Here is a 27,583-nt window from a genome sequence, read left to right as displayed (position 1 = left end):
CAGAATTTGCATGGCTCTTGTTTCCAGCCCTTTCCTGCATGGGATCTCTCAGACCAGGACACCTTAGCAATACATATAATTGATGCTTTGAAGATTTCTGGGTTTCCAGAGTCAACCTGTTCAAAGGAAATACCCTTAAACTTTTATTGGCTCACACCTTGGCAGTAGTTGGCAGCTGCCTGAGAATTAGGCCCAGGGCAGTGGGAAACAGGATAGAGAGGGTTTGGAAAAGTCACAGGGAAAAAGAAAGGTTGGGGGGGGGGGTCTACTGCCCTAGGATGAAGGTGAGCTTCCTCCCCACCCCAGCAGAGACCAACTTTACCTAAGAGAGCCAAAGGCAGAAAGGAATCGAAACTAAAAAAAGAAGCAATGGAAGCGATAGAGAAGAAAGATGGAATAAACCAACCATCAGAGGCTCTTCGATCTTAATTCGTTTTATTCTACAAAAATGCTACTCAACGGAAAGTGAAAAAGCGAACAACAATTTAAAAAAAAAACCCGCGAGGGAAAAGAATTTAATATGTTCTTTCTTCCATAGCAGCAAGCTTTTTCTAACAAGCTTTCTTTAGTGCAAATACTGTAGCCTTGTGTTACATACAGTACAACCACAGAACAAAACAACAACAAATACCACCAGAGATGCTTCCAAGCAGAGCTACTCTTCAATTTTCAAAAGTATACAAAGATGTTGAGCTAGCTCATGGTCCTGCCTGGAGAGGACAATTTAAGAGATTCTCCAGGAGGATCATTTCACCATGACTTAAAAATGGTGCCCAGAAAGGTAATTAAATTCCCCCATGGAGCAACAGAAACCTTGTACTGCCTCCAGGGCCTAATAGCAGACTTCACTCCACATCATTGACATGTCTCAAAATACAGATGCACAAAGCTTATGGATTTCCACTATATACCAAAATACTATATATACATCTCTCACTGCAAAAGACACCCTGATACCTAGTCTTTATACAAAGTCGCATATTTTCTTCCTGAAAAAATCAAGTAACCACAAACTAAGTTAAATGGAATAAAATTTTAATCATATAGAGACAGTGATTTTTTTTTTTGAGGAACGGCACGGGGTCTTTTTCATTGTGCCCTCTTACAATGCAGGGTTCGTGGAAGCCACTGTCCCCAGAGGAATGACAAACCATCTCTAAAAACAGAACTTTTTTTTTACAGTTTATACAGCACAAGTCACAAATCACTTCAGAAACAAAGAAAGCATCATTATCCTAAGTTTAAAAAAACAGGAAGTGAGAGAAAGAGAGCGAAGAGAGCAACTGAGTACTTTAATGCTATCTGTTTTCTATTCAGGTTTGGTACAACATAAAGAAGATGTAAACATTTAAAATAAATAATAAAATAAATGTCAATTTCTTCTCCCCTTCCCTTTCCCATTATGCAACACCCCCTCCCCCCCAATCAGAATTTGACCCAATCCCTCCTGAACATGTTGTCAGTACTGGGACATTAAAACCCTTCGTTGATGCATGATCAAAACACTAGAAGCAAGAGAAGATGCCAAATTAGTAGTGGGATGACTGGATTTCCTTATAGGGAACTGCAGGACACACCTGGAAATGCACATGAGCGTGCAAACACACACACACACACACACACACACACACACACACTCCAAATTGTCAATAAATAGTGAGATGCTGGCTTTTAACATGGATGTCAAAAAGACTCAACAAGCAGAATGCAGAAAGACCCCTTTACTTAAAGTTTTACAAAGCAATTATACACACCACTTTTCCTATTGGTCCACAAATTCTGTAAGGCCTTGGGTAGCCCCTCCAGCCATCTGAGGTGGACAGAAGAAAATTAAAAAGTAGGGGTCCAAGAGTAGGGTGGATATTACAAGGGATGGGTCTTTGAGAACAAACCTTAAACTGTAGGGAATCCTACCAGGATTTGAAGAGACTTCTCCCTTCTAAGTGTTTGTTTAGTCATTACTTGGGGGCTTTAGTAAGGGGATGTCCTCATCCCTCAGTCTCATCTTAAAGATGATAAATATAAAAGTGCCTTACAGTGCCTGGCCCATTGAGGTGCTTACTCTTTTCATCCCTCAAGGGGCCATGTGGATGTCTGATTCAGGGAGGAAAAAAAAATCAACTTGAAAGTTAAATGGTGAGATCGCAAGGAGCACTGTTGGTCCATTGAGGAAAGGGGAGAAACAAGCCCCAATGCCCGCAGCTCCCCTTATACTTGGAGCCAAGTAGTAGAAGGGATAGGCCTCTTTTCTCAAAGCCTAAAAAGCAGCAGCAGACCCTGACAGCTCTTGACTTTGAGATGCCTGTGTGGCCGGCCCCTGTGGGCACGCCAGGCCTTTCCCATAAGCAGAGTAATGCTCAACTCTTTCTAAACACCTCCCCAGAGAATTCTGTACTTAAGAGTTGGCTCTGGCAATTTCCTAAGCTTCACCCGGGATCTGCTTTCTTTCCTGTGTCAACAACAGTCTCCATCTACCCAGTTCGGGGGAGGGCTGTTCCCGGAGAAGCCAGCCAGGTGACCATGAAGACTGTTTCATGCTCATCGATCAAGGAGTGCCTGCCCTATGCCAACCCAGGGCTGCCTGCAGCCCAACCTGAGCCCACACCAGCTGCCTTGTGGTTAGGACCACAAGGAGACACAGCACGAAGGCTTCCCCACTACAGCCATTCCCTTAGCTGGAGGGTCCAGCAGGCTGGGTGGTAGGGAATTTGGATTGAGGGAGGGAGGGAGGGAAGGGAGGGAGGAAGGAAGAGTGTGTGTGTGTGTGTGTGTGTGTGTGTGTGTGTGTGTGTGGTGTGTGGTGTGTGTGTGTGTGAGAGAGAGAGAGAAAGACAGACAGAGAGAGAGAGAGAGAGAGAGAGAGAGAGAGAGAGAGAGAGAGAGAGAGAGAGAGAGAGAGAGAGAGAGACTGGTATGTAAATTTGGAGAGCAAACCAGGTTTGAATATTCAGCCTTCCTCAAATAACTTCTGGCCTTGGGGGAAGCCAAGCAACCTCCTAGAACAAAGCAAAGGAGTTCCTGAAGGAAAAGCCCCTCAGAGGCCTCTGCGCTCTGGGGGGCTGGCTGGCTGTGCCTTCTGCTGGTGCCCATGCCAACACATTGACATTGGGATCTGAACTGAAGCCAGACTCGCTCAGGACTGTCCAGCTGGGCTCCAAATCACAGAGCATGACCTGCATAGGATTGGGGCTACACAGAGGGCAGTGACAAGGGGCTTTAAGAAACAAATGAGCAGAGAGTAGCTCCACGTAAAGAAAGAGCTACATGCACAAAGAAGCAAATGGCTTCTGCTTGGCTACAAATACCACTTGAGATGATGAAGCTGTTCCTCACTGAGAGCACCCTGGGGGTTCTTTGCCCTCCTCTTCTACCTGGCTCCCGTCTGCCGTTTTAATTCTTTGGAGGCCAGTCTTCTTCTCAGGAGCACCCTTCACAGAGGCCCTGGGAAACCTGGATGAAACATCACAGCAAGGAGTATGGGAACGATCACGTGTATTCAGAGCAGTCTTTTTGCTTTTCCATCCCGTCTCTCTACCAAGCCAGCCCCTGCACATCACTTCGGGTCCTAGCCGGGCTGTATGTCAAGCCCTTCCATCCCGCGTGTCTAGTGTGTATGTAAGTGGGTGGTGAAATAAATAATGACCAGCATGTGTAAAGGGAACGTGTCTCTCTCCACAGTCAAGACTTGGAAACTTGATTTAAGTTATTTATATTAGAAATTGTTTTAAATAGTGGACGATGGTCTCTAGAACTGAATTGCCACAGTGAATCTCCCTCAGAGGCCAGTTCTGAGCAGACATGCTTCCCAGGACAAGCATCCACAGGCTCTGGGGAGAAAGGGCTCTGCTGAGGCCTGCTCTTGCCGGAGGCCTTGCCACCTGTGGGAAGGGCAGCTCTCCTGCCGTGGGAAGCAATGCACCCTGGCTCCAACCACAGCAGCCCACCCCAGACACCCCAGAATGGTGCAGAAATCCCCAAGCCCCAGCAAGACCTTGCTGGGGCCAGCTACTCACAACTAGCCAACTGGACCAAAAGAGACCCCTGGAGTGGGACAGGGAGCAGGTGGAAAAGAAAGCTCTGGATCAGTGAAGTGGCAGAGACCACAGAGAGCAGAAGGGGACCTGCACCTCACTGAGCTGCCAGAGAGGCTGCTGTGACATGACCCCTACCTCCACCTTCCCCAATCCCCCAGACCTTCTACCCTTTGACGTTTGCGGAAGAGTCACTTGGTCAGAATCTGGGGAGGGTCCAGACCCATGCTCAGCTCATGAAATCCAAAGGTGGTGTCACCCTGACAACCAGGGAACGGTGGGGCCCAGCAGGGCCTTGGAGTGATGTATGGTTGCTCTGGAGAGAAGGGTCCAGGGACAGAATGGTGAGGCAGTAATTACAGGAGATGCCCTGCCCAAGACACCAGGTGGAGGGAAGTTGGGTAGGACACCTGTGTAGATTTGTTGGCACTTTTCCTGGGCTGGTAATTAGGCATTTGGCAAACCCAACCTGTGCACGGCTGTGGCACTCACACCTCATCTTCTGGCCCAGCTGATGCATCTCCAAAGTGGGAAGGAAGTGTACTTGGTGCTCGCTGGGCAATGGTGGTGTCCCCTGGAGAGCTCAGGGAGCCCCGCTGGTGGTCTGGAGATGGCGTTGGCACCGTGGGGAGTGTTGGGGAGAGAAGGTTCTGTATTGCACTTTGCCTGCCCCTTCTGGACAAGGTGGCCCCAGCAGAAGTGTCATTTGCTGCCTCATCTCCAGAAACGAAGAGTGTTAATATCCAGACCACCCAGGTGAAATGTCATGGCAAATTTCATCAAAACCAAGAGGGACTGAAACTCACACTGGGGGAGGGAAGGGACCAGTCAAAGTTAAGAGAACCCAGAAGGCACGGAGCATGCTTGGTGGGGTACAGGGAGGACATCAGCACTCCAGAGACAATAGCATATCAAAGGGGTGGGAACTATGTGGGCCAGCTCCAGGCTCTCTTCAGCAGCCAGAGTGATGTCTTAAGTCTACTGAACCAAGTCCTCCATGGCTTTCGAAAACAAAAAAGAAAAGCAGGATTTGCTCACAAGATGAACAGGGAAGAAGGTTCCATGGCTTCTGAGAGATCAGCCCAAGTCCTCCAATGCCTCACTGCCAAGTCCCACCTGGGTCTCCCCCAGGGCCAGGAAGCTCCCTGGCAGAGGACCCCATCCCCCTTCTTGCTCTTGACAACGCTGGTCCCTGGGAAGGAGGCAGTGATGAGTGCAGGGTTACAGGGCTAGCAGCGTGGGGGAGTTCAAGGAGTCTGATGACTGATCTCCACTGCTACTGCTTCTGCGGTGGGCCTTGGAGCAGGACTCGGAGGGTGACGCAGGCGACTCCTGTTCCAGAACGCTGGGGTAGGTGAAGACGAGGTTCGAGGTACCTGGGGTGATGGCAGGCGTGGAAGTTACCACGATGGGGGTATGCAGGGGCTCCTCCCCGTAGAAGCCCCCAGCGATGCTGATGGGCTTGATGACAGAGCGCTGGGCCTTGTCCAGCCCCGCCCCTGAGGAAGAGGGGCTGTCCTCTTCCAGGGGCTCCTGTTTCACCACCACGGCACCCACGGTGCTGACCCCACTGCGCATGGGCTGTAGCCCAGAGGCCGGGGGTGACCGGCGCTCCTCAGGGCTGATCTTGCACACAGGGCCGTGAGCCACCAACATGAACTCCAGCTTCTCCTTCTCCTTTTGGAGCTCTGCAATCTCCTTCTGCAGGCCCGACTTCTCCTCCTCCAGCTCCTCTGTCTCCTGTGGGGTCAGGGGAGGAAGAGAAGGATACGAGGGTCAGTCCAGTCCAGGAGAGTAAAAGAAAGCCAGTCGAGTCCTCAGAGGATCTACTAAGAGCCGCAGTTCACACACGTGGCCCAGACAGGTGTGAGCCACATGATCCCTCCTAATCCCTTTTATTTCTAAAAGAGGAGAGGTGGCTTCGAGGAGTGGCAAGAATAACCATTGTAGCCGCACTGTCATTGAGAGCTTATTTTACGTAGGCATTGTAGTGAGTGTATCATTTCATCATTTATCTCATTCGATCTCCCAGAAGTTTTTGAGAGCGGATGTTATCAGCAACCCATTTGGCAGATGAGGAAACCAAAATTCAGAGAGATGTAATAATTTTTGCCCAAAGTCACACAGCTCAGAAGTACAGGCCGGACTTCAATCCCAATGTATCTGACTGAGTTCTGTACTGCTTCTATGGCCTTGGTCCCTCTGCCCCTGTAGTAATAGAGAGATGCATGGAGTCTCTCTCTCCCTTGCTCCTTATCTCTCTCTCCTACTCTTCAGCCCTGTGCCAGTCTACCTGTGGATGGAGAGACTGAGCCCATACTAGAGGAGCGTGCAGGGGTGCACAGTCCTTTATCCTCAGTGCAAGGACAGCACTTGGCTCATATAAATGCTCACCACATCCCTTTTGGCTCCTTCCTTTGTTGTTCTAATTTCTGAAATCGGTGTACCAGGACTCACAGAACCTCAGAAAACACTCAGTCCAGCCACATGTTTGACAGAGGCCTGGAGAGCCTTTGAGATGGTCACCCTGCAATGACCTCAACCCTCTTCCTTCACACAGAGCCAGAGCAATGAGCCATGTTTAGAGAGGGGACAATACATGTAGGTGGGTGTGTGTTTGGGGGGGGAGGGGTGTGCGTCATCAACCTCCTCCCCAATTTTTCCCCAACACAGATTCCCGTTTGTGAATGAGGAGATACGAGCATGAGCTTCATTAAACAGAGTGTAGCATATTCCGGAGTGAAAAAAAAAAGTTTCCATCTGTCTCAAGGGGCTGATGAACGTCATGATCTTGCGAGAGGCTTCTTCCTGTGCAGGATGTGGCTCAGGGACCTGGGTGGCAGGTCAGGTGCGGGGGAGGCGGGGGAGGAGTAGGGTGAGAGGGGAGGAAGGCAAAGCACCCTACCCTGGGGCTGATGGTGAGGAACACCTGGGGAGACACTTCAGGCCTGGCTGCGGGAAAGTTCCAGGCTGGAGAAGGGCTAGCAGTGGGGAGGGCGCTGTTGAGGGGAGGGCCCTGCAGGGCAGAGGGCCCTGCTGAGGAAGTCACAGTGGTGTTGATGATGGCTCTCTCAGGTCTACCTTATCTGAGGGGGAAGCAAGCTCAACTCTCCAAAACCTCCAGGAGACATTAGTGCAGACAATATGGAATTTGCAAAGTCCAAGATGGAAGGCTGAAGGATGAACAGCAGGGTTCATCCTTAGGGGAGGGGCTACTACCTGGGAGGATTAAAGGAAGGGATGGACGGGGTGTTTTCTAAAGCCCTATCCTAACTTGCCATCGTGAGGCCCACTGACAAAGTCTCTCTTCACGTTGAAAATATTCTGCCCAGAACATTCTACACAGGAGTCAGCCTTGGTTTCAGACTTCCTACAAATGGTCCATAGCCTGTCTTTTAGGGTATTAATGGAGTGACTTGACATGGGTCAGATCAAGCTTATCCCCAGCTCTGAGCAATTAGGGAGCATGAGAAAGTGACTCACAGGGAAGACTGAGGTACCAAGGCTCATGAAGGCCATGAGAAAACCACAAGAAAGTACACTGCGGCTGACATGCGGCCCGTCTTCATCAGGACCCTCTGCCCTACCCCCACCCTCCACACCCCAGAGTGTTTAGGGTGGCTGGGGCCTTGGAGGCAGCCCTGGAGGGGCAGGTCTGGATCTGCCCTGGTTCCTAGGATCAGACAATCCTCACACCCTCTGCCATCCCTCATTCAGAAGCCCTGGCAGAGAGCAGTCCACACTCAGGCACCGGGTGAGCAAAAGGCACTGACCCACGAAGGCTGTCCAGTTCTCTGGAGGCCCAGGCTGGTGGCAAAGGCCACTTGATTCTCTTTCCCTTTGTCATTAAGCACGGTGCTCAGAGGAAGGGATGTTCTCTGGCCACTGACTCATCGTAGGGCACTTGTGAGCAGGGAGAGGGCTGGGAGGGCCTGGGGCCCTCTGCCCACCCAGACGGCAACCACCCTGCACAACTCCTCACCGCCTGCAGCTTCTCTGTCAGCTCCCGACGACGGTTCCGGCACTTGGCTGCAGCCAGCTTGTTCCTCTCTCTCCGGATCCGACGCTTCTCCTCCTCTTCGGGAGATAGCTAGAAGCCAAGGTCAAGAATCATGAGTAACATGGGGTGGATGGTTCACAGCATCTTAAAAACCATTTTAAGCTGAGCTCATGCCTATAACCCTAGCTACTCAGGAGGCTGAGACCTAAAGATTATGGTTCAAAGCCACCCTGGGGAAGGAATGTCTATGAGACTCTTATCTCCAATTAACTACCCAAAAACCGGAAGTGGCACTGGGGCTCAAGTGGTAGAGTGCTTGCCTTGAGCTGAAGAGCTCAGGGACAGCACCCAGGCCCAGCCCTACAACTCACAAACAAAAAATCATTTTAAGTAAGGCCAGCAGAACTTCTGGAACTTGGGAAAGGGAGGATGGAGGGCAGAGGATTTGTTGGCCGGGCTCATGCAGCTGGCCACTGTGTGCATGCCTGGAGGAGACTTATTGCTAAGACCCCTCTAGAAGATGATGTGCTTAAAAGAGAAGAGTAGGCCGACAATAGGTCAGAGACTCTCCCTGATCCCTGCAGAGAGAAGCAGTTATGTCAGATCTGATTCAAAACTCAGGCCAGATGGGACTCCCCTCCAGCCAGTGGGCCTGGCCCCACCTGCCACTGTCACTTCTTCCCAACTATGGTTAATTATCCTGCCTGCTTTGTGAGCTCCATTATCCCCATTTGGTTATGTAGCTGGGCCAGAGCGGCTGGGCAAAGTGAGACCCACGCAGGGGGAAATGTTCTGTTGCCAGTGGAAGGGCTGTAGCCCATGGCCACCAGCTCTCAGGTCACCCCTAGGACTTCTCAGTGAGCCTGGCACAGGGACAGGCAGGGCAGGATGTGCAAAAGGAGAGCCCTCAGCTACCCTGAGTCCTGCTGCCCACCTTCCCATTCATATTCATTCACCATGTAAGCACCTTCTGTGTGCCAGACAAGCTTCCTCCTCAAATAGCTACAAATAGCTCAGGGCCCCATCCCTGGTGATGAGGCTTACTCAGAGTCCCTTCCCAGCTGTGGCCCCAGTGCCCCTCTCAGGCACAGGTGACTCAAGGAGATGGCTGTGAACCAAAGCAAAGAACTTCTCCTGCAGTGACCTAATGCACAACAATTACAGCCCCAAATGCTGTTCTGGGAGCTTAGAAATTCCAATAGGAAGAGAACCCCAGGCCTGTTCAAAAAGACAGCTTGGGGGCGGGGAGGAGAACTGAAGCCACTTTTGGAGGAGAAGCAAGATTCTGCAGAAGCAAGCAATTCTGCCTTGACTGCTGACTCCCCCAAAAGTGGTCCTGTCCCCCCACTGTCCTAGAACCACAGGTGCCCCTTGTCACAGTCTGTTGCTGTCGTGTCCTGAAAGAAGGCAGTCCCATGCCTGCTGAACCAGAGGTGACCCCGTGGCCTGGCCAAGGTCAGGAGGCCACTTGACCACTAGTTGACTGTGTCTCCACACAGGTCAATAGGGTTACCAAGAGAGCGCAAAGCCATGCTGTAGTTCTGGGTCCAAGGCAAGAGCTCCCAGAAGGCCCAGAAAGCTGATCCTTTCCCCAGCACTCGATGCTGAGGTGCAGAAAGCAGAAAGGACTGGCCATAATCCTGAGCTTTCCTCCCTGTTTGATGACTTTGGGTTTCCCAAATCGCTCCCAGAGGTGTGGGGTAATTTGTGGGCCCTGTTGCCAGAGGAAGTGTCGGGGTGAGATCAACCTGGTTATGGCTTGAGCGAGTCAGCATCACCAGGGGCCCACCCACAAGCCACACCCGTCCTGTCCACCTGCCTCCTCAGCCCCGGAGCCCCGGCTAGAGGTCGTCTACCAGATAGGCTTTGTAGGAAAGCCGAGTACTCTTGAGCTGGGGTCTAGGCAGGGAGAGGGGTAAGCCACCGAGAGAACCTGGGCTCAGAACCCCCAAATCAAGGCTTTAAAATATTTGCTCCCCAGGTTTCCACAAGGCTACCTCCTAATGGATGAGAGGGACAGAGGGCTTTGTCTCTCTGTCCCTTTCCAAAAAAAAAGTTAAGGAATTCCCCAGACAGATCATCTTAGAGCCTACCTAGGTGGTCAAATGGAGGAGAGAAGTGGGGGGACACACAGAGCTGAAGGTCCAAGAGAAGGATTCTAGTCCTGGCGCTGCTACTAATTCACTGTGTGACTCTGGAGAGGGCCCTTCACCTTTCTGGACCTCAGTTTGTTTATCTATGAGATGGGTACAGAGGATAACTGAGAATAGAGTATCCAGAGTCCCTCCCAGATATAAACTAAGTGTGGTGTGGAGCAGCCCTGCAGAGAGCGTAGCATCGTGCTCAGTACATCCTGGTGTCCTACTAGTCCACAATGGCTCCTATGAGCCCGCCTTGCTTTTGGGATTACTTAGACCCTAGGGGAATCTGGCTTCTCGGTGTTGATGAAGCCACTGTGAGCTCTCCTGTGGTGTCCCTACACACATTCATTTCCCTGTGCATCCTGTTGTTCTCATCCCACCATTAATGTGCACTAGATGCCTTGTCCTCCAAGGAACAGGACTCCTGAGGAGACTTCTGGTTCCCTATAACTCTATGTATGCTAAACAATACTCGCCCTGGGCCCACCATTACACCCTGGAAACCATGCTGAAAAGCCCTGTACTACAACTTCAGGGAGCCTGGGAATCCGGAGTGGAAACAGACAAGAGGTTGGATGGTAAAGCCTCTAGTACTGTGAGTACTTCTCCAGGTTCACATTTCATGGCCGGGGGGGCGGGGGGTGAGGGAAGAGTTCCACTGTGAATGTATTTTCCCTTCCCTGGGCTCACAGTAGCCTAGCCTTGTGGGAAGAGCACTACATAGGGAGTCCAGTCTAGACTTGCCCATTTACTTGCCATGAGAACCCAGGCAGTGGAGTCTGGGCCAAAGACAGGGTCTTGGAAGGTATCAGTCCTTCCATTTGGAATTACACATGATTCTAACTTCTCTTTCTGAAACCAGGGCTAGCTCTCTGCTGATGGCCCTTTTGATGACTCAAGAGATGCTTCTTCCAAAGCAGAGGGCCCACCATTTTCCGACTTCCCTCCAGGCCAATCTGGCTCCCCCTCAAACTGAGCCCCAGAGTTTAAAAAAAAAGCTGACGTTTGTCCTCCCTGCCCCCGCCCCCCCTGCTTACCTCCCCCAGATTCTGAAGGGGCTAAGCAGATTTCTCCCCCAGATTCTGAAGGGGCTAAGTAGATTTCTGGGGGCCCCGAGCCACGACTCCTCAAGATTGCATTCTAGCACTTACAAGTGGGTGCTGCTTCCAGGCAAAGACTGACATGAAGAGGAATGGAAAGCCTTGTGGGCAGCACCACAATGAAAGATCCACACGCAGGGGGATCAGTGGTGCTGGTCCCAGCCACAGGCAGGACCTGTCACTCCTTCCCATTCACTGACACTTCATACCCACAGTGTGATTTTTCCACTCATGATTTCCCTCAAGTGATGAATCCTGGCTGCAGAGACCATGATCCTCATTGTCTAACTGAGGAAATGGGGATGCAGAGATTCTGAGGGACACGGGTGGATGTCAAAGCCAGGCCTACTCAGGTCTCCAGCTCTGCCTTCAACACTGACAAGAATATGCTCCTCAGGGCTTAGTTAGCTTCATCATCTTCCCCATCCCCAGTACTTCCAGAACATCCCACCCTCCCCCACCCCCACCCCCCCCTCCCCCCGCTACTCAGCAGTCTGTAGAAGAGCATTCTGTGCTTAGTCCACCAACATGGCTCCTTCCTGCCGTACCTGCTCGTCTCTCCTCCTGCGGCCCACGGTGGTACCGATAGTTTTGATCACGCCGGGTCTGGGGAGCGCCATGTGCCCTGGGACAGAGGCCAGGCCCGGCAGGGGGCTGTAGGGATGTGAGCGGGGGTAAGGGTTGGACATGGAGGTGATCACTGTGGGCTGCACCATCCACTGCAGGTCCTGGCTGGTGGTGATGGCGTTGATGGTGGGGATGAAGGCACTGCCCGAGCCAGGCATATCTACCCGGAACTTCTGAAACCAGGAGAAAGGCATGATTGAGTCAAGAAACACTGAGTGTAACCAGACAAGCAGAGCTAACGCCAGAACCCACTGACAACAGGGCCAGTGGCTAGAGGGCAAGGCCAGATCCCCCACAGGCTTCCTTAACTGCTCCTGGGGCTTTGTGGTGAATCCTTTCTTTGCTGGAGGTCCTGAGGGTGGCATTGCTCAGGTGGCTCCGTGAGGTGTCACCTGTCTTTAGTGACACCTAGGACACCTGTGAAGCCTGGCTGCTCACTCATGCTGCAGCCCTCCAGGGCTGTATCTGCAGGATGCAGCACCTGGCCTTCCTGAACCACTGAGTCACCTGCCAATTTTTCTCTAGGGTACTGGCTCAAGACCTTGACTGGAGACGTACCCAGAAGCAGCTTTGAATGAAGAAAGATCGCCGAGAAGCACATTCTCATCTCCGTTTTCACTTTCTAAGAAGTGTTCAGGAAGGGGCTATGAGCCCATCAGGGTAAGCACAGGCCCATGAGAAAGTGTCCTCTGACACATGAGTCTGCAGCTCATGGTGACACAGCCAGATTTCCTGTGGCTGACCTTGATCCTCTTCCTTCCCTTTGCCAGCATCTCTCTAGGGGTAGACGTGCTGTGCTCTCTCTACATAACTATCTATATATCCCTCTCTCTGGGTTCACAGATGTGTCTGCGCTCACGCTCAGTTTTCTCCTCATCTCTTAATGTATGCCCAGGTCACACTGCAGAACTCTCTGGATCATGCTAGGGGAAGCATTCTTTTTAAGATCTGAGAAGATGATTGGGGACAAAAATGGAACCGGCCCCTCAGCAGTCAGGCTGATCCTTGTCCATAACAGCTACTATTTCCAGCATTTCAGGAGAAAAGCTCCCAATGGATCCTCATCCACAGATGATGTTTGTGTTCACCAAAAGGTCCCCCTTCACAGGTGAAATGATGATATACTAATAGCTAACACCCGAATGACCAGCCACAACGTGCTAATGTCTCACCCAGATTATCTCATTAATTCCCTCTGAGGTAAGTACAGTCATTATCTTCATTTTAGAGGCAGAAATTTAGTCTGAGAAAGATTAAGTAACTTACTCAAGGCCGCATTGCTAATAAATTTTGGGGTCAGGATTTCAATCCAGTTCAGCCACACAAGGCCATACAACCCTTGCTGGGTTTTCCCCCCTCCAAATCCAACCCTGAGTACTAGCATCCACCCCCCACTGTGCTCAGATACAACAGGCCATCCTTGCTGCGGGTCTTTACATACCTTCCCTTGCACCAAGGAGGTACCATACATCTTGTTTGACCCCAAATGAAATCGTACTATCATTAGCACAGATGCTGTAATATCCCCCTTGCTCTGGTCTAATCAGAACAGCCAGGCTATCAGACATCAGCAGCATCCACCTCTCCTGTCTTTGCTCCCCGTGGTCAATGTCAGGGCAGTAGTTGACAAAGCTATGACCCTTCCTTACCCCTACCTGACCCCAGGCTGGATGATGGAATGTGGCTGACTCACACTGCCCCAGGGCTGCAGCCAACAGCATTTAATAATGAGAGTGCCCAATACAATAGTCAGGACCAGGAGAGCTACCCACAGCAATAGACTCTGGTTTCCCAGTGCAATGCATTCTGGGATTCCACAAGGAAGGTTACTCAGTGCAATGGATTCTGGGATTCTATAAGAAAGATTACACTCAGTGCAGTGCATTCTGGGATTCTACAAGGAAAGTTACTCAATGCAGTGCATTCTGGGATTCTATGGGGAAGGTTACTCAAATACAATGAATTCTGGGATTTTAGAGGACATCTGGCTAGCGTGATGGACTCTGAGTTACACTTCTTTAAAAAAGCAAAACAAAGAAACAAAAACCCTAAACTTTGAACATTTAACCAGGAGCCAATACTCCTCTGTGTGTGAAGGAAGAATGCAGAGACAAATGAGAAATGATCTTCAAGAGGAAAAAAACTGGGTGATGGGCAGGGCTGCAGGAGATGTGAGAAGAACATACCTAAGTACATGCCGAAGCACCATGTCCCAGACAGTGATTTTTTTTCTCAGGCTGCTAGGTCAGGGGTGGGGAGTCAGCCCTGCACTTAGAGTCAAGAGGCCTGGGTTTGAGGTTTGGCTCAGCCTCAAAGTGCTCTGCCCAGCCAATCACTGAAGTTGAAATTCCAGAACAAAAAGGAGACACTCACATTGAACTCCCTATTCTGTCACAAGGATTAAATAAGCAGCTACTTGTAATCACAGGCTGCAAAGCATACCAGTGGTTCTCAACCCTGACTGAGAAAAATTCTGAAAAGCTTGTAAAACACACACACACACACACACACACACACACACACACACACACACAACACCAATGTTGGAGCCTCATCGTTAGAGTTCTAATATAATTGGTTGAGGATAGAGGTCTGGGACAGGTTTTGGTTTGTTGGTTGTTTTTTGCTTTGTTTTGTTTTTTAACTCTCAAGAAGATTCTAATGTGTGACCAGGATTCTATTGGGTTAAGAAACACAGCTGCAAACAAATGGAAGATGATACCATCATCATCATCATCATCATCATCATCATCAACATCACCATCATCATCATCCCTACCACCACCATCATCACCACCATTATCATCACCACCGTCATCATGTTATCATCATCATTACAAAGGTCTGTGTGCTCTGCTAAGGGTGGCTCCAGGAATTACCAGCCCTCCACTTATGTGGAGCACCCATCTTTTGTATTCCATTTCTTTCCCCAAGTTGGGTTGTGCAAGTAGACCTAGGACATCCGGTGCAGTGGCCCCCAGACATCTGGTGCAGTGGTCTAATATGACCACCTACTCCATGGGGTCAGCTGGCACCCACAAAGTGTACACACTCCAAGAAATAACCGTAATGGAAAAAAAAATCCTGAAGCCAAGCTGGGAGACTGAAATTTCCTTGGGATGAGCGAGCGCCTCCCAGCCTCGCTCAGGCCCTCCCGTCTACCTGCTCAGTGGAAGGCAGGTCCACAGAATGTGCTTCTTGGTAGACATTAGCCAGATTCCTTGCAGCAATGGCTTAGTCTAGACAAAACAAGACAGCAATAAAAACAAGGCAGGAGGTAATGACTGCCTCTGACATGCATGTACACCTTGTTTCAGACAGAGGTACAGCCATCTGGATAACACACTGGCTCCAAACTGCAAGAAAAACAATGTCCCATCCCCAGAGGGGACTACGGCTCCATAAAGAAAGCTTTTGTCTCCAGAGGAACCTCTCTGGGAGACAAAAGTTTCAATTAGATCGGACAGATGGATCTTGCCTCAACTCCAAAGGTGTTATTCAGAAAGCCAGCGACACTGAGGGAGAAGAGGGGACTGTGGTCCCACAAGTCACCCAAGCATTCTTCTATACCAGCAGACACAAGAGTCAGTCAGGGATGATAAACTGTGGTTCTTCGTGAATGAGTTAACATTCAACAGAAAGCAAAACAATTTCCCTGATGCAGGCAACATTAGCTGGGCAGGTGTCAGGTGCAGGTGCGTGCACACATTGAGGGAATGGGACAGGTTATTTGTCTGGATCCCCTGGGGCTCTGTTACCCCCTCCCCCCAGAGATCTTCTTCTGAGGACAGAACTGAAGATACTGGATGGCAGGGTGGCATTCCAGCCAGGCAAAGTTTCCAAATACTTGGTGTTTCCCCGTCAACTTCTGGGTGAATGCCTATAAAAAGACAAAGCGGCCCCCACAGACCTTCAAGAGCAAGAGTTTCAAACGCCACTGGATGAAGCCTCGTAGGAAACCCTTGAAGCTTTCTGAGCCATACAGTGTGTGTTGCAACTCGGCTCCATCACCACTGTCTGAAAGCAGCCACAGGTGATATGTAAACAAATAGGTGTGTCTGGGTTGCACTAAGCGTCATGTACAAAAATAGTTTGTCCTAGAGGATCAGTGTCATCTCCTAGGCTCAGAATCAAGAGGAAATAAGAAAGCCAAATCAGAACTATGATACCTCTCTAACCCAGGGAGCCCAGAGGATGGATGGCTTTCACTCAACAGCTTGGGTTGCTAGATGCCAAGTGAAGTTTAAACCCTTTCAGTTTTCTATGGGGTTATTGGGAGTGGGAATCTCAGTGGTACCCTGTAGAACTCAGTACCTGGGTACCATGGCTGCTTGGTGAGAATGCCCACACCCTTCCCATTGTTGATAAGACACAGCTGGGAAATCAAGGCCCCAGCCCAGAAGGACAGAGGAGTCTCACAGTCCAGCAGTTGCTGACCTGGGAACCACAGCAGGGCTTTAGATTTCGATGTGTGACACCAGAGTCTTTTGGATTTGGGTCCCCATTTTCTACAGGCATACATTGGGCTTATGCCAGGGATGAGCTGGGTAGACACCGTATTTGAGGCAAAAGGTGAAGTTGGTATTCTTGTTCCATGCCATCCTCTGGCAGAGATTTCTCCACTGGATTGATTCCTGTTGGGCTCCCCAAGCATACACTATTTAAATTCTGGGGAAGGCAGGTGCAATGTCAAAGAATAACTAGCTCTTTTCTCTTTTCTCAATCCCAAGGTGGAGAAAGGAAAATTCCAACATCCCAGAAGATCGTCTCAGGGGAAGAGAAAGAACAAAGGCGCACGCTGCCTCCACACTTCCCATACGAGCCCTGTCAAGGTCAATATCACCACTGTGCAGGTGCCCAGCGTCTTTGCTGAACCCAGATGGCCTCCAAAGCCTTCAGAATGGAAATCCACCAGCCTTCAGGGTCCACATTGGGCATCACTTTGACCTTTAACCTTTCTTCTCTGAGAAATAGGAAATGCCATTCGTGTCACAATGGAAATGGCTGCTGCGAACTCATGAGTCCCAGAGCTTTACAGCATACAAATGCTATCTCAAGTGACCTACTCCTCACCAGCCTTCTTCTCTTGCTAGCTTTACTTGAAGGAACCACTAGTACTAAGGTTTTAAAAAAATACACAAAACCACAAGGAAAAGCAAAGCAAAGCAGACTATGGTTGGAATGAAGGCTCCACCCTGCTTCCCTGATTCCTTTGCTCCCAGGGCCCTCCAGGCCAAAAGCCCTATTCCAAAGCACTGGAGAATTTATTTGTGGACTGAATTCTATTCTGTGGACCTCCTTCCTACCGCACCTATCCTCAGAGCTCTATACTCAGTGGGAAGGACTTGCCATCTCCTCTCAGAACCACAAGAGGTGAGCAGGTGATAACCAGCCCCGTGACAGGACTGAGACAGGTTGAGCCCAAAGAAACCCTTCCCTCTCCAGTGCTAGGGAATGAGGAGCTGAGGGACCCACCCAATGGGCTTTGGAACAGACATGTTTACTTCAGTCAGGGCAGCTGTCATCATTTCCAAATGTTGTGGCCTCCAGAAGTGACCACACACAACATACATGAGACATACCCACAGGGTAACGATGCTATTTTTTTAATTTCTTTCAACATACAAACAAGTTTCCTTAATTCCCAAATTAGTTCATTTCTTTAATTCCCCAATACAGGGTCTTTATTCATTTTTACTAGAGAGACAGGCCAGCAAGGATGCACATTTCAGTAGGCTTTCTTACGGGGAGCATTTTCTCAGGCAGATCTCCAAGACTAAGGCTCACACAGCTCAGGATTATACTCTACACAGCACCCATCTGAACCTCCTACATCAGACTGGTCCCAAAGATGTTCTGGTAATTTCCACATATCAAATTTACTCCTCACCTCCAAGAAAGATTTGTTAACAGAGAGAATTTTCATAAGTATACGCTTGAAAGTAATTCCAAAAGAGGGGCATTGCAAAACCTTTCCAACCCTGACCAAGAGCCACAACAATAAAATATAGTCTCTTTAAGGTACAAGGAGGAAAGGATACAGTGATTTGGATGTGTTAGTTCTGGTACGTTTGTATCTCCAAAACAGAAAAGGCCCCCAAGTCGCCTCATTGTATATGCACCTTGAATAATAAGACAGGCAGAAATACAGTAATGGGTTTTGGAAAGGAAAATTCAACTGCCAGTTAGACAATACATGACTGTGACTTCACCCCGCTTGCTTTGATGAAAAACTGAAGCTGAGTTCCACCATCAAGAATCAACGGAACAGACAAGTTCCTGGGATAATATTTTGTTTGGCCCTAATCTACAAAATCTGGAAGAGCAAGGCAAATACACACACACACACACACACACACACACACACACACACACACACACACACACACACACAATTTAATATAAAAACTAAGTTTAAAAAAAAGCACAGGCCCTTAATATGCACCTATCCACTGGTTCTGAATGATGCCCCATCCCATACAAACACACCAAGGAAACAAGTGGTGGTAATCTGTAAACATTATGCAGACACCCTAATAAACAGAAAAGCAAAATAGGAAAGAAAAAACTCCTTTTTCAACAAGGTTTTATTTAGAACAAAAAATTTTAAGAAATTCATTTTAAAGTCAAGAAGTTTATAGTTAACCACTGTTAAATATATGGTATTTATTTGCCCTAAGTGGAAAGCAGAGAGAGATGGGGGGTGTGGGGGGAGAGAGAGGGAAGAAAAATTCTAAGAATTTGGAAAACTAACCAAGTTAACACACTCTGGGGCTGGAAAAATACATTGCCAAGATAGTGCTCCTTGAAATGTCCTCTAGGGGGCACTAGAGAGGTAGGATTGAGACTGACTTGGGAATCACAGTCATTTCTGGTAAAAGTTCTTTGATGTGAGGAATGTCCCAGCCTGGTACAGTTGGCAAAAGTTCACTCTGGGGAATTTTGTGCGTATGTGTGCATGTGTGCTTGTGCGCGAGTGTCTTGGGAAAGAGTGGCTGAGGAAGAAAAGAGTACATCTGATATTCCTTCATTCCAAAAAAGAAATGCCCCATTTAATTTATTTTCACAACTTATCTGAGAAACAGGCAGATAGTAGCCTTGGAAAAGTTCTGTGTCTTGTTATTGTTTTGTTTTTTTGATTAAAGGGGGCCTGGCTGATGAAAACAAGTTATGAAATGACCTATGTTTGTGTAACTGGCTGTATTGCGTAATGCTGAGGCCCTGAAACCGTAACAGCCAAGCAGCCAGGAAGGGCACAGATCTGGAGGTGTTGTCCCAGAAAGTTAGGAGACAGAAAATAACAACCATAACAAAAAGCAGAATGGGGGGGAGGAGGGGTGGTGCGTGTGCACGTGAGCACATATGTGCACACACACATGCGTGCAATTATTCCTAACCAAACAAAACCATCAGTGATCAATCTTTGAGATTAAAATTATAACTGCAACAGGAAATTTTTTCACATTCAAGTTCCTTCAATCAAGGCTTTAACAAAGAGATGTTCCCCCACGCACCACAAAGCCACGGGAACTTGTGGCCATACATTAAGATGAAGCCCTATGAGGCTGGGAAGGAGAGTAAAGCGCTGGCCTGCAAACTTGGTTTTAAAAAAAATGTAATATTCAATTGCTCAGGGGAAAAACCAGAGAACACCTTACACTGATTGGTCCATAAAGAAGGAAGGACCATTCACTAACCGCCCAGAAAAGACTCCCTGATTAAGGAAGCTGAAAAGAAATAAAGTGATTATAGTCTTTATCTGGTATGTAATAAAGTTACCTAGAGTCTGGATGGGGTGGGGTCATTGCACAGACTTGTGAAGTAACAAAAGCCTCTGAGTCTAGTCTTTGGGACTACAGGGCAGTTTTGTTCTGAGTGGGGGTGATAATGGAAAAATCCTCTCCATTGCTGATCCTCAAGCCGCCGCGCCCCCCCCCCCCCCAAGGAGTGGGCAGAGAAACTTGGCTAAAACAGCATTGCTTTGCCAATCCTAGTTTGAAAGGTGCTTCCATCACGCTGTTGGGCCGACCGGGCAGACAGACATGAGCGCCCAGTATACTGCTTGTTGCTAATTGCAAAATCCTCATGTGTTACAGCATGCTAGGAATTAGCCAACAGCTGCTTTTTGCTTCGGTAATGAGGCACCATTACACTCTGCTGGACTCAGTTCTCTTCCTTCATTCTAGCACTGGTTTCCTGTCTGATTGGCTTCCAAAACCGGGAATTGCCTTCACTCACATCCTGGGCTCAAAGCCCTAGTGACACAGATTATTCAGCTGGGGCACTGATGTCCGGTCTGACTTCCCATCCAGGCCCCAGGGTCTAAGAGAAGCCAGGCAGGGAGATTACCCATGATCACAGGCAGCCTCAGACAAGCTAGCAAATGAAGAAATCCAAAGATCCCTTCCTGATCCAGGAAAGAAGAGAGGAGAGTTCGGGGTTTGTTGAGAAGTAAGAGAAGAGACACAGATGACTGTAGCATAGCTGAATGATACTGGATTCAACACAAACCACCAACGGGCCAGAAAGCAAATATAATCATCAACTTTTGGGATTAGGTTTGTAACGCCTCACCTTGCTGCCCACAGGCAGCCACCTCGATGCATACATTAGGCTCTCTATAGCAGATGATGAGAGGGACACGAGGCGGGTACAAAAACCATTTGGGGGACTCACCAGGTGTGGAGGGACATCACTTCCAATTCCAAACAAAGTCCTGATTCTCTTATGCCTCCAGTTGCACCCACTCCTCCCTAGAGCTAACTCCAGCCCTACTGTCTAGCTCTGGTGGCCAAGGCCAACTGCCTTATGAAGCAGTTCAGGCTGTGGGTCAACTTGGCTGGAGACTCAGAGTCTGACCCAGGTGGGCTTCAGGTTGCAGAGAGCCAGCGCCGTCCCAAGGGAGGAAGGGGGGCCACCGCCGAGGCCAGGCGCCCCACCAGCACCACTACCCCACCAGCACTTCTCCGGTATTTATAGACAGGCAGATCACAGGCGCAAACCCTCCAGTGCAAACCAGTCGGGCTGCTTTAGAAAGAGTTGTTTTTCTGCTTCCAGAACCACCCAGGAGCTCCGATGATGTCTCTTTCTCCCACTTCTTTCTGCCAGCTTCCTTGCCAGATACCCCAAGTCCCTCAAGGAGCTCCTCCAGGGGGGCAACGTAGACTCCTGCCCGGACCCTTACAGGAAACTGGCGAGAGACACTCACAGGCGGTGCCCGGAGCCAATCAAGGCCGGCTTCTTCCTTCCTGACCTTCGCACCTGATTCCCAGAGGCGCCTGTCCCCCCCTCCCTTCACTCGGGGTTACTCCGAAGGAGCCCCAACCTGGGTTCTGAGGCGCTAACTTACTTTCAAAAATAAACCAAGGCTGATGGAGAACATGGGAAAAGAGAGAGACGGTCCTCCCCCCCCCCCCCGCAGGAGCAAGGACCCTAGCTGCGGGGGGAGGGGGGGTAAGAATCGTGGGCGCGAAGCTTTCTTCGTCTGTCCACCAGTCTGTCCACCATGGAGAAAGGAGAAAGTGGAATGGGTCGCAGGGCGGCGGGGAGGGGGGGGGGTCTTGAATGGAAGCAACAGGCTCCCGGGAGGGGCCCTGCGATTCCAAGAGCTTACATGGAACAGAGGGAGCGTGAAGGAACGAATGTGTTGGCTCAGCGAGCCCATTATCCGCTCCAGTTTAAAAAAGAAGAGAAAAGTGGTGGGGATGGGTGGAGCAGAGAAAAAAAGAAGGAAAATGTATCCACAATACGATAGTGGCCGGGTAAGGCAAGAAAGGGGAAAGAAAGCGGGGCGAGGGGAGGGGGGTAGTGCAGGAAGAGGACGACGAGGGTCCGCCCGCCCGCCAGGTGCACGGGGCCCCGGCACCTACCTGCTGGCCGCCGCCGCCGCCGCTGGAGTAGGACTCGGCGTGCGCAGGAGAGCCGCTGCTGCCCCGGGACGAGGTGTCAAAGTTCCCGGGATAATCCTGGTACATGATCCGCGGTGGGGGCCAGAGAGGAAACAGGGTGTTCTTCTTCCCCCGCCCTCGCCGCGACCGCGCGCACACGGCCGCGCGCTCGCTCGTCCGCCGGCCGCGCCGCGGGCTCGGGTCTTCGCTCTCCGGCTGGGCCCCACAGCGGCGGGCGCGGACCGGGAAGCGGCGACACCCGGGGAAGTGTCGCCCGGCACGGTTTTCCTGCTCGGCGAGCGCCGCGGGGACCAGTCGTCACCCCCAGTCCCTCCTTCTAAAAAAGTCGGCGCGTCCCTCGCTCGCTCTCCGGCGCGCGCCCTCCCGCCCCCGCGCCCGAGCCTCCGCCGGGACCGGCTGCCCGAAGAACTGGGGATCAAAAGAGAATCGGGACCCAGTGGGTGTCGCTGGCCAAACCCGGAGGACCCACGATCTCAGAGAGGGCAGGAGGAAAAAGAGAAAGGGGGGGGGGTGAAAAGACAGGCTGCCCGGCTTGGAGAAACTTCTATTTCCTCCTCTTAGAAAATCAGCCCGAGAATAAACTTCCTGTGGCCGCCTGGCCGCCTGAGTTTCCGAGAGGCTCGGACACTTGACTAGCCAGCAGCCTGCGCTCGTCCCGGGGCCCCGATCGCGCGAGCGACACGGTGCCTGTGGGCTCCCAGCGGAGTCCGCGCTGAAACGGACGCGGCGCAGCGACCAGCACCCCTCGCCCGCGCCCGCTCCCGGACGGGCCGGCCTCGCGCGTCCGCGCCTCGCCCTCGCTCTCCTCTCTCTCTCGTTCTCCCTGCCCCTGCTGAGCGCCGCTCGCTCGCTCGCTCGCTCGCTGGTTCGCTCGGAGCCCCTGCGCTCTGCCCGAGATGAGTCACTACAATGGCACGAGTTCAACTCCACACTCTTATTCTCTAGCCCCGCACCATGTGGATCCACTCACGTCAACCCCAGACTCCACCTTGCAGGGAGGAGCGCGCGAGGAGGCGGAGGGGGGAAGAGAGGGGCGGGAGGAGGGGGGGGGAAGACGGCCCAGGAAGAGGAGGGAGAGGCGCGGGAGGGGAGGAGGCGGGCGCCGTGCTCCCCGCCCTGCCCCAGCTCGCGGTCGTGCTGACGCCAGCCGCACACCCCGCGCGGGGAAGGGAGGCGGTGGTGAAGGTGGGAGCCGGCAGGCCGCGCGCTCCGGCGGGGTCGAGGCCGCCGGGCCCCTTCCGCACCCCCACGCCCCCCTCGGGCGCAGCGCCCTTGGTCTGTTCCATTGGCGCACGTTGCCAAAGATGGTCATTTGCGTTAGAGGACGCGAGTGCGGGTTTCCTCGCATTCGGGTGACGTGGAGGGAGAGGGAATCCCTCGCCCGCTCCCGAGCGCGCCGCGGCCTCCCCCTCCCGCCCCAGGAAGGGGCGCGGGGCGGGGCCCCGAGAGCCGCCGCGCGGGCCCGGGCTCCAGGGTTTAGAAAACAATCACGGTCCTGAAGACCAGACGGGCGGCGCGGCGCCACCGCGAGGCCGAGCGCCCGGCGCGCAGAGCGGCTCGCAGGGAGGGCGCGGCTGTGCGCGGTCGCCCGCGCCCTGAGCGGCGCCGCCCGGTGCAGCGGGCGCCCTGGGCGCGCTGGATACCCGCGCCGCCCTGCGGCCGGCTCCCGGCGGGGCGGGGTGCGGCCGGCGCGGCGCCGCCAGGCGAGGCCAGGCGAGGCTGGCCGGCCTATTTTCCCCCTCCGTGGCGGGCTGCCCACCGCTTCCCTTTTTGTGTGTGTTTCTGTGCTTTTTTTCTTTAAATTGTTTTTACTTTTTTTTTTTCAGTCCTACAATTAATTCGTTTAGGCCTTGAAGACGAAACCAGCCCGCCTAAGCCAGGCCACGAACGAGCGCATGTCATGGGAGTAATCGGCCCTTTGCAAAGGCCAGGCTGTTCAGAATGTATTTAATAATAATAACAACAACAACAGGGATGGGGGCGGCCACGGCGAGGGTGTGCCCCAAGTTGTCTTCAGCTGTTTTGGAGCAAAGTTCAGGGCGTGCGGAGCCGGACTCCGGGTCCTCCCGCCTGGCTGGGTGGGGCGCGCTTAGGCTAGGGAGCAACTGGCTCCAGTGCGAACTGTGCTCTTTACGAGCTGTGAGGTCTCGGGCGAGTCGCTCAACTTCTCTGCGTCAGTTGACTCCCATGTCAACGTGCCCAGGAACGAGGACCTTCTAAGGCCTCGGTCTGCTCCGGAGTCCCAGTCCTTTGGCAGAGATGATGTGGTTCGACCTTACAGAAAGAAGCACTGTACCCGGAGCCTGGGAATTTTAGGCCCCGGTTTAGGATCTGTCTTACCCACCTCTCTAAATAGCGCCATCTGGATTTCAAGGGGGACTTAGGAAGGCTTGGTGGGTTGTGGGGCTGCAGGACGGACCGCCAGGCGCTGTGAGACCGTTCACATCCCGGCTCCAGTCCTCAGTTTCCTTATCTGTGAAGTGGGGGCGTTGTGAGGGAAGAAAAAAAAATAGAGCCGGGAACTCGAAGCGTTCCTGGGGCTCTATATAAAGCGCTGGCGTTTCCGGGACGGCTGGCGGTATCGCCGCCCCAAGGGCCTCAAGATACGGTAATCCCAAACAATACTCGGGGGTCATTGTTTACACGATGAAACACTTTTTGTCCCGAGCGCCATCCCCAAGGACGTGCGCACGCAGTGAGACGAGGCCTGCCCGCCTGGCCGTGCCTCGGCCGCGGCCCGCACGGCTGCGCCCGGAGCTCCGCGGGCCCGGGCGAGGGGTGTGGGGCGTGCGTGCACGCACACCAGCCGCGGGCGCATGGTTGTTCTCTCGCTCGCTCTCGCTCTCTTTTTCAACCCGTGAGTCCTGGCCTGCCGGCGTGTTTACGCGCCTCTCCCAGCAGGACTGAGTAAATGCAGTCCTTTGACGCAAAACGGATCAGCCCTTCCCCAGCGGCAGGAGCGGCAGCAGAACCCAGAAACCTGGGGGTGGGGATGGGGGCAGGGCGCAGGAGGAATCGTGACATTTGCCCACTCTCCTCTCGGTCTCCTCCCCGCGCCACGCGGGCCCTCGGCCGCCCGGGCTAAGTCTCCGGGGGCTGCGGAGAGCAGCGCGGCGGGAGCGCGGGGCCTCCCCGGAGCGGCCGCGGGCCGGAGCGGCGCGGACACAACGCACTTTTGGTTTTCCTCTGAGCATCAGCGCCAATCCGATTCTCTCCGTCCCCCCCTCCAACGCCCCCATTATGAGCTCGAAAATCCGGGTGCTTCTGGGTCTCTCCCACACACGTCCTTCCAGTAACCCGGGAGGAAAAGAAGGAGGGGGCAGGGGAACCGGGGCTTCCTCCGCGATCTTGGCCGCCCGGGGCGCGCGCCCAACTACGGACCGGCGCCGCCGGGAGCGCGCCTACGGGCAAGCGCCCCCTCGCTCACCGGCCCGCCCACCCCGCACCCCCGGGTCCTTTCCTTTCTTGTGGGTTCCCGTAAAGCCCAGCAGCCCCCAGACGTCTGCCGAGCATCACGGAATCTGCGCTGATGCAAGCCGCTGGCCTCCCTTTGGTGCGCCCGGCCTGCCTCTGCGCTTTGATCCTGCCCTTGCCCTGCTCCAGAACTTGTGCTGCCTTTCACCGCGCGCCCGCGCGCCCGCCGGGGGCCCCAAGATCCACCACGGTCCGTCCTTAACACCCCGGACACAGAGCTGCTCGCTGGGGGCTGCCAGGCTCCAGACGGATCGCCCGGTTCCATCTGAAGCCCAGCGGAGAATGCAGCCTGCAAGCCCAGCGCCGCGCCCTCTCCTCTCCGTGGGAAGTCCTCCCGGCCTCGCACTTGGGGAGTTCTGGGAGGGCTAGGTGCTAAGAACCGACGCAGAGCTTTCTGACGCGCACTAGCCGAGTCAAGTGCCATTCGGGAAACAACAAAACAAAACAAAATCGGCTCCTGGAATCCACACAAGGGTTTGGGGTGGGTCTCATTCCGTGGTTGCTGATGAAGAAAAGTGAGATTGAGATTGAGTACCTTGTCCCGGGAAACTGAGGAGTGGGTGCGGAGTCAGCTGAGATTCTCTAGACACCAGGCTCTTCTTGCTCAGGACGTGGCCGAGCCTGCCGTCAGGATGTGTTTCTCACTGGGGGGGAGGGGGGGTGTCTCCTGAAACCACGAACTTCAAATGCCCTGGCTTTAATTTACAAGTGCTCCTTGAGCTCTCAGTTGAGCAAATAAACAACCCTAACTCACTCAGCCCTAGCAAGGGGTCGTGTAGACCGAGGGAAGGAAGGAGACAAGGTAGCCTGGGAGAACAGGGCTGTTGGGGTTCTTCTCACCCTCTGCCCTGCCCCGCCCCAAGTTTCCTTAGTTATCCATCGGCCCAGTATGTGACCCCCAAGAAATGACTTGGGGCCCCCATCTGGGCTGCAGCGGCGTGCACAGTTCAGAAAGGGTTCCATGCAGGAAGCCTGGAGCCTCATACACACATGAACTCACGTGTCTTTCTATAAACACTACATGGGATGTGGAGAGGCAGCGAACAGAGTGGTAGAGCAGCTTCCCCAAGACTGCCCAGCATGTGGACTGGCCAACGGAACTCAAGCCATCTCACCTGACTTAAACCCCGTGTTCTGCCAACCTTGAAAGGATAGGAGCAAATTCCACTCCATGATAAACTGTTCTCTTATCTGTCATATCTGAACAACTCTGCCATCATTTTTTTAATAGCAAACCACACATCTTGATGATGGCTTGACATTTCTGAAAGCCAGCTGTATCTCGTAATTGATACCTGTTTATTTAATATGGAAATGTTTCCAGTTGCATAAAGACTATGAACTGGTCAGAGAGAATCAGGAAGTGGATTTCAGCCCAGATGGTTCAAAAAGAGAGGTCTTAATGAGAAAGCTCCTTTAACTCCCATCTCTGGCTGATCATCTGACTGGAGGGCTGATCAATGCAACCCTGAAAGGTTGGCTTCCCAGGGCAACTGTTCTAACCTGATCCACATCTTGGGGGAAGGAGCTGTGTGAGCAAGGATGTTGTTCCCTCCTGCAGTCTCACTTGGGTCACCTCTTTGAAGTCCCAAGGAGACCCTCACTACTTAGGGATTGTGTGAGGTAACACTAGACTTCTCCCATCAGGAATCCTATTTTGTGTATGGGACAGATATACCCCAAGAAGAAGACCAGAACACAAGGAAGTCAATCTTGTTCTAGAGGCAATCACAACAGTTATATTCAAATGGAATATTCTCCATCTTAATGTGGTCCCATGCACCTTGTAGGTACATAAAAATTTCATCAAATTGTACCCTTGACAGTATGGCAGTTTATTCACTTGGCTGAATTATGGTATCCTTTATTTAAAACAACAAAGCAAACAATAAAACAAATCCTTCCGGCTGCCTTGGATCGCATTTAGAATTACCAGTTGAATACCCAATACACAATTGCCTAGTGGCATTAACGCTGACTTAGTTCATGTAAGCATACTCGACAACATTTGTACAAGGACAGAATCACCTATGAATGCATTTCTCAGATGGTATCATTGCTGTTAAGTGATGTGTGGCTGCTTGGCTGCTCATTGAGGTTTGCACAAGACTTTTTTTGGGAATCGGATGCAAATGAGTACTTTCAGGCCACGCCTCCCACCACCACTGGGCCTGGAGACTGAGTAGGGGCTCTGCTTGGGAAGGCAAGGGAAGTACTTCCCTGTAACCCGGTTTTGTTTGTTTGGTATTATTTAAAAGCTGGATATTGTCCAGAGATAAAGTGACTAGACATACAGAAATAT

The 27,583-nt window shown here is 51.9% G+C and overlaps 1 protein-coding gene across 3 annotated transcripts; it reads right to left on the bottom strand.

The window, feature by feature from the left end:
- Nucleotides 1–1,014: 1,014 nt before the first annotated feature.
- Nucleotides 1,015–25,902, bottom strand: Fosl2 (FOS like 2, AP-1 transcription factor subunit). Of its 3 annotated transcripts, none has more exons than XM_070025288.1 (4): nt 25,817–25,902; nt 11,821–12,072; nt 8,014–8,121; nt 1,015–5,771 (listed from the first exon to the last, which is right to left on the bottom strand). In XM_070025288.1, the coding sequence occupies exons 2-4, from the start codon at nt 12,055–12,057 to the stop codon at nt 5,253–5,255; spliced, it is 864 nt and encodes a 287-aa protein (XP_069881389.1). In that variant the 5' UTR covers nt 12,058–12,072; nt 25,817–25,902; the 3' UTR covers nt 1,015–5,252. The 3 variants fall into 3 exon arrangements, with proteins under 3 accessions (XP_069881389.1, XP_069881387.1, XP_069881388.1); XM_070025286.1 differs by lacking the exon at nt 25,817–25,902 and adding an exon at nt 21,769–22,766; XM_070025287.1 differs by lacking the exon at nt 25,817–25,902 and adding an exon at nt 20,576–20,999.
- Between the last annotated feature and the right edge of the window lie 1,681 nt (nt 25,903–27,583).

The sequence above is a fragment of the Dipodomys merriami genome, unplaced genomic scaffold, assembly GCF_024711535.1.
Source record: "Dipodomys merriami isolate MVZ:Mamm:240054 unplaced genomic scaffold, mDipMer1.0.p SCAF_17, whole genome shotgun sequence".
In the NCBI taxonomy this organism is placed as follows: domain Eukaryota; kingdom Metazoa; phylum Chordata; class Mammalia; order Rodentia; family Heteromyidae; genus Dipodomys; species Dipodomys merriami.
This window is presented reverse-complemented; position numbering and strand designations above follow the sequence as displayed.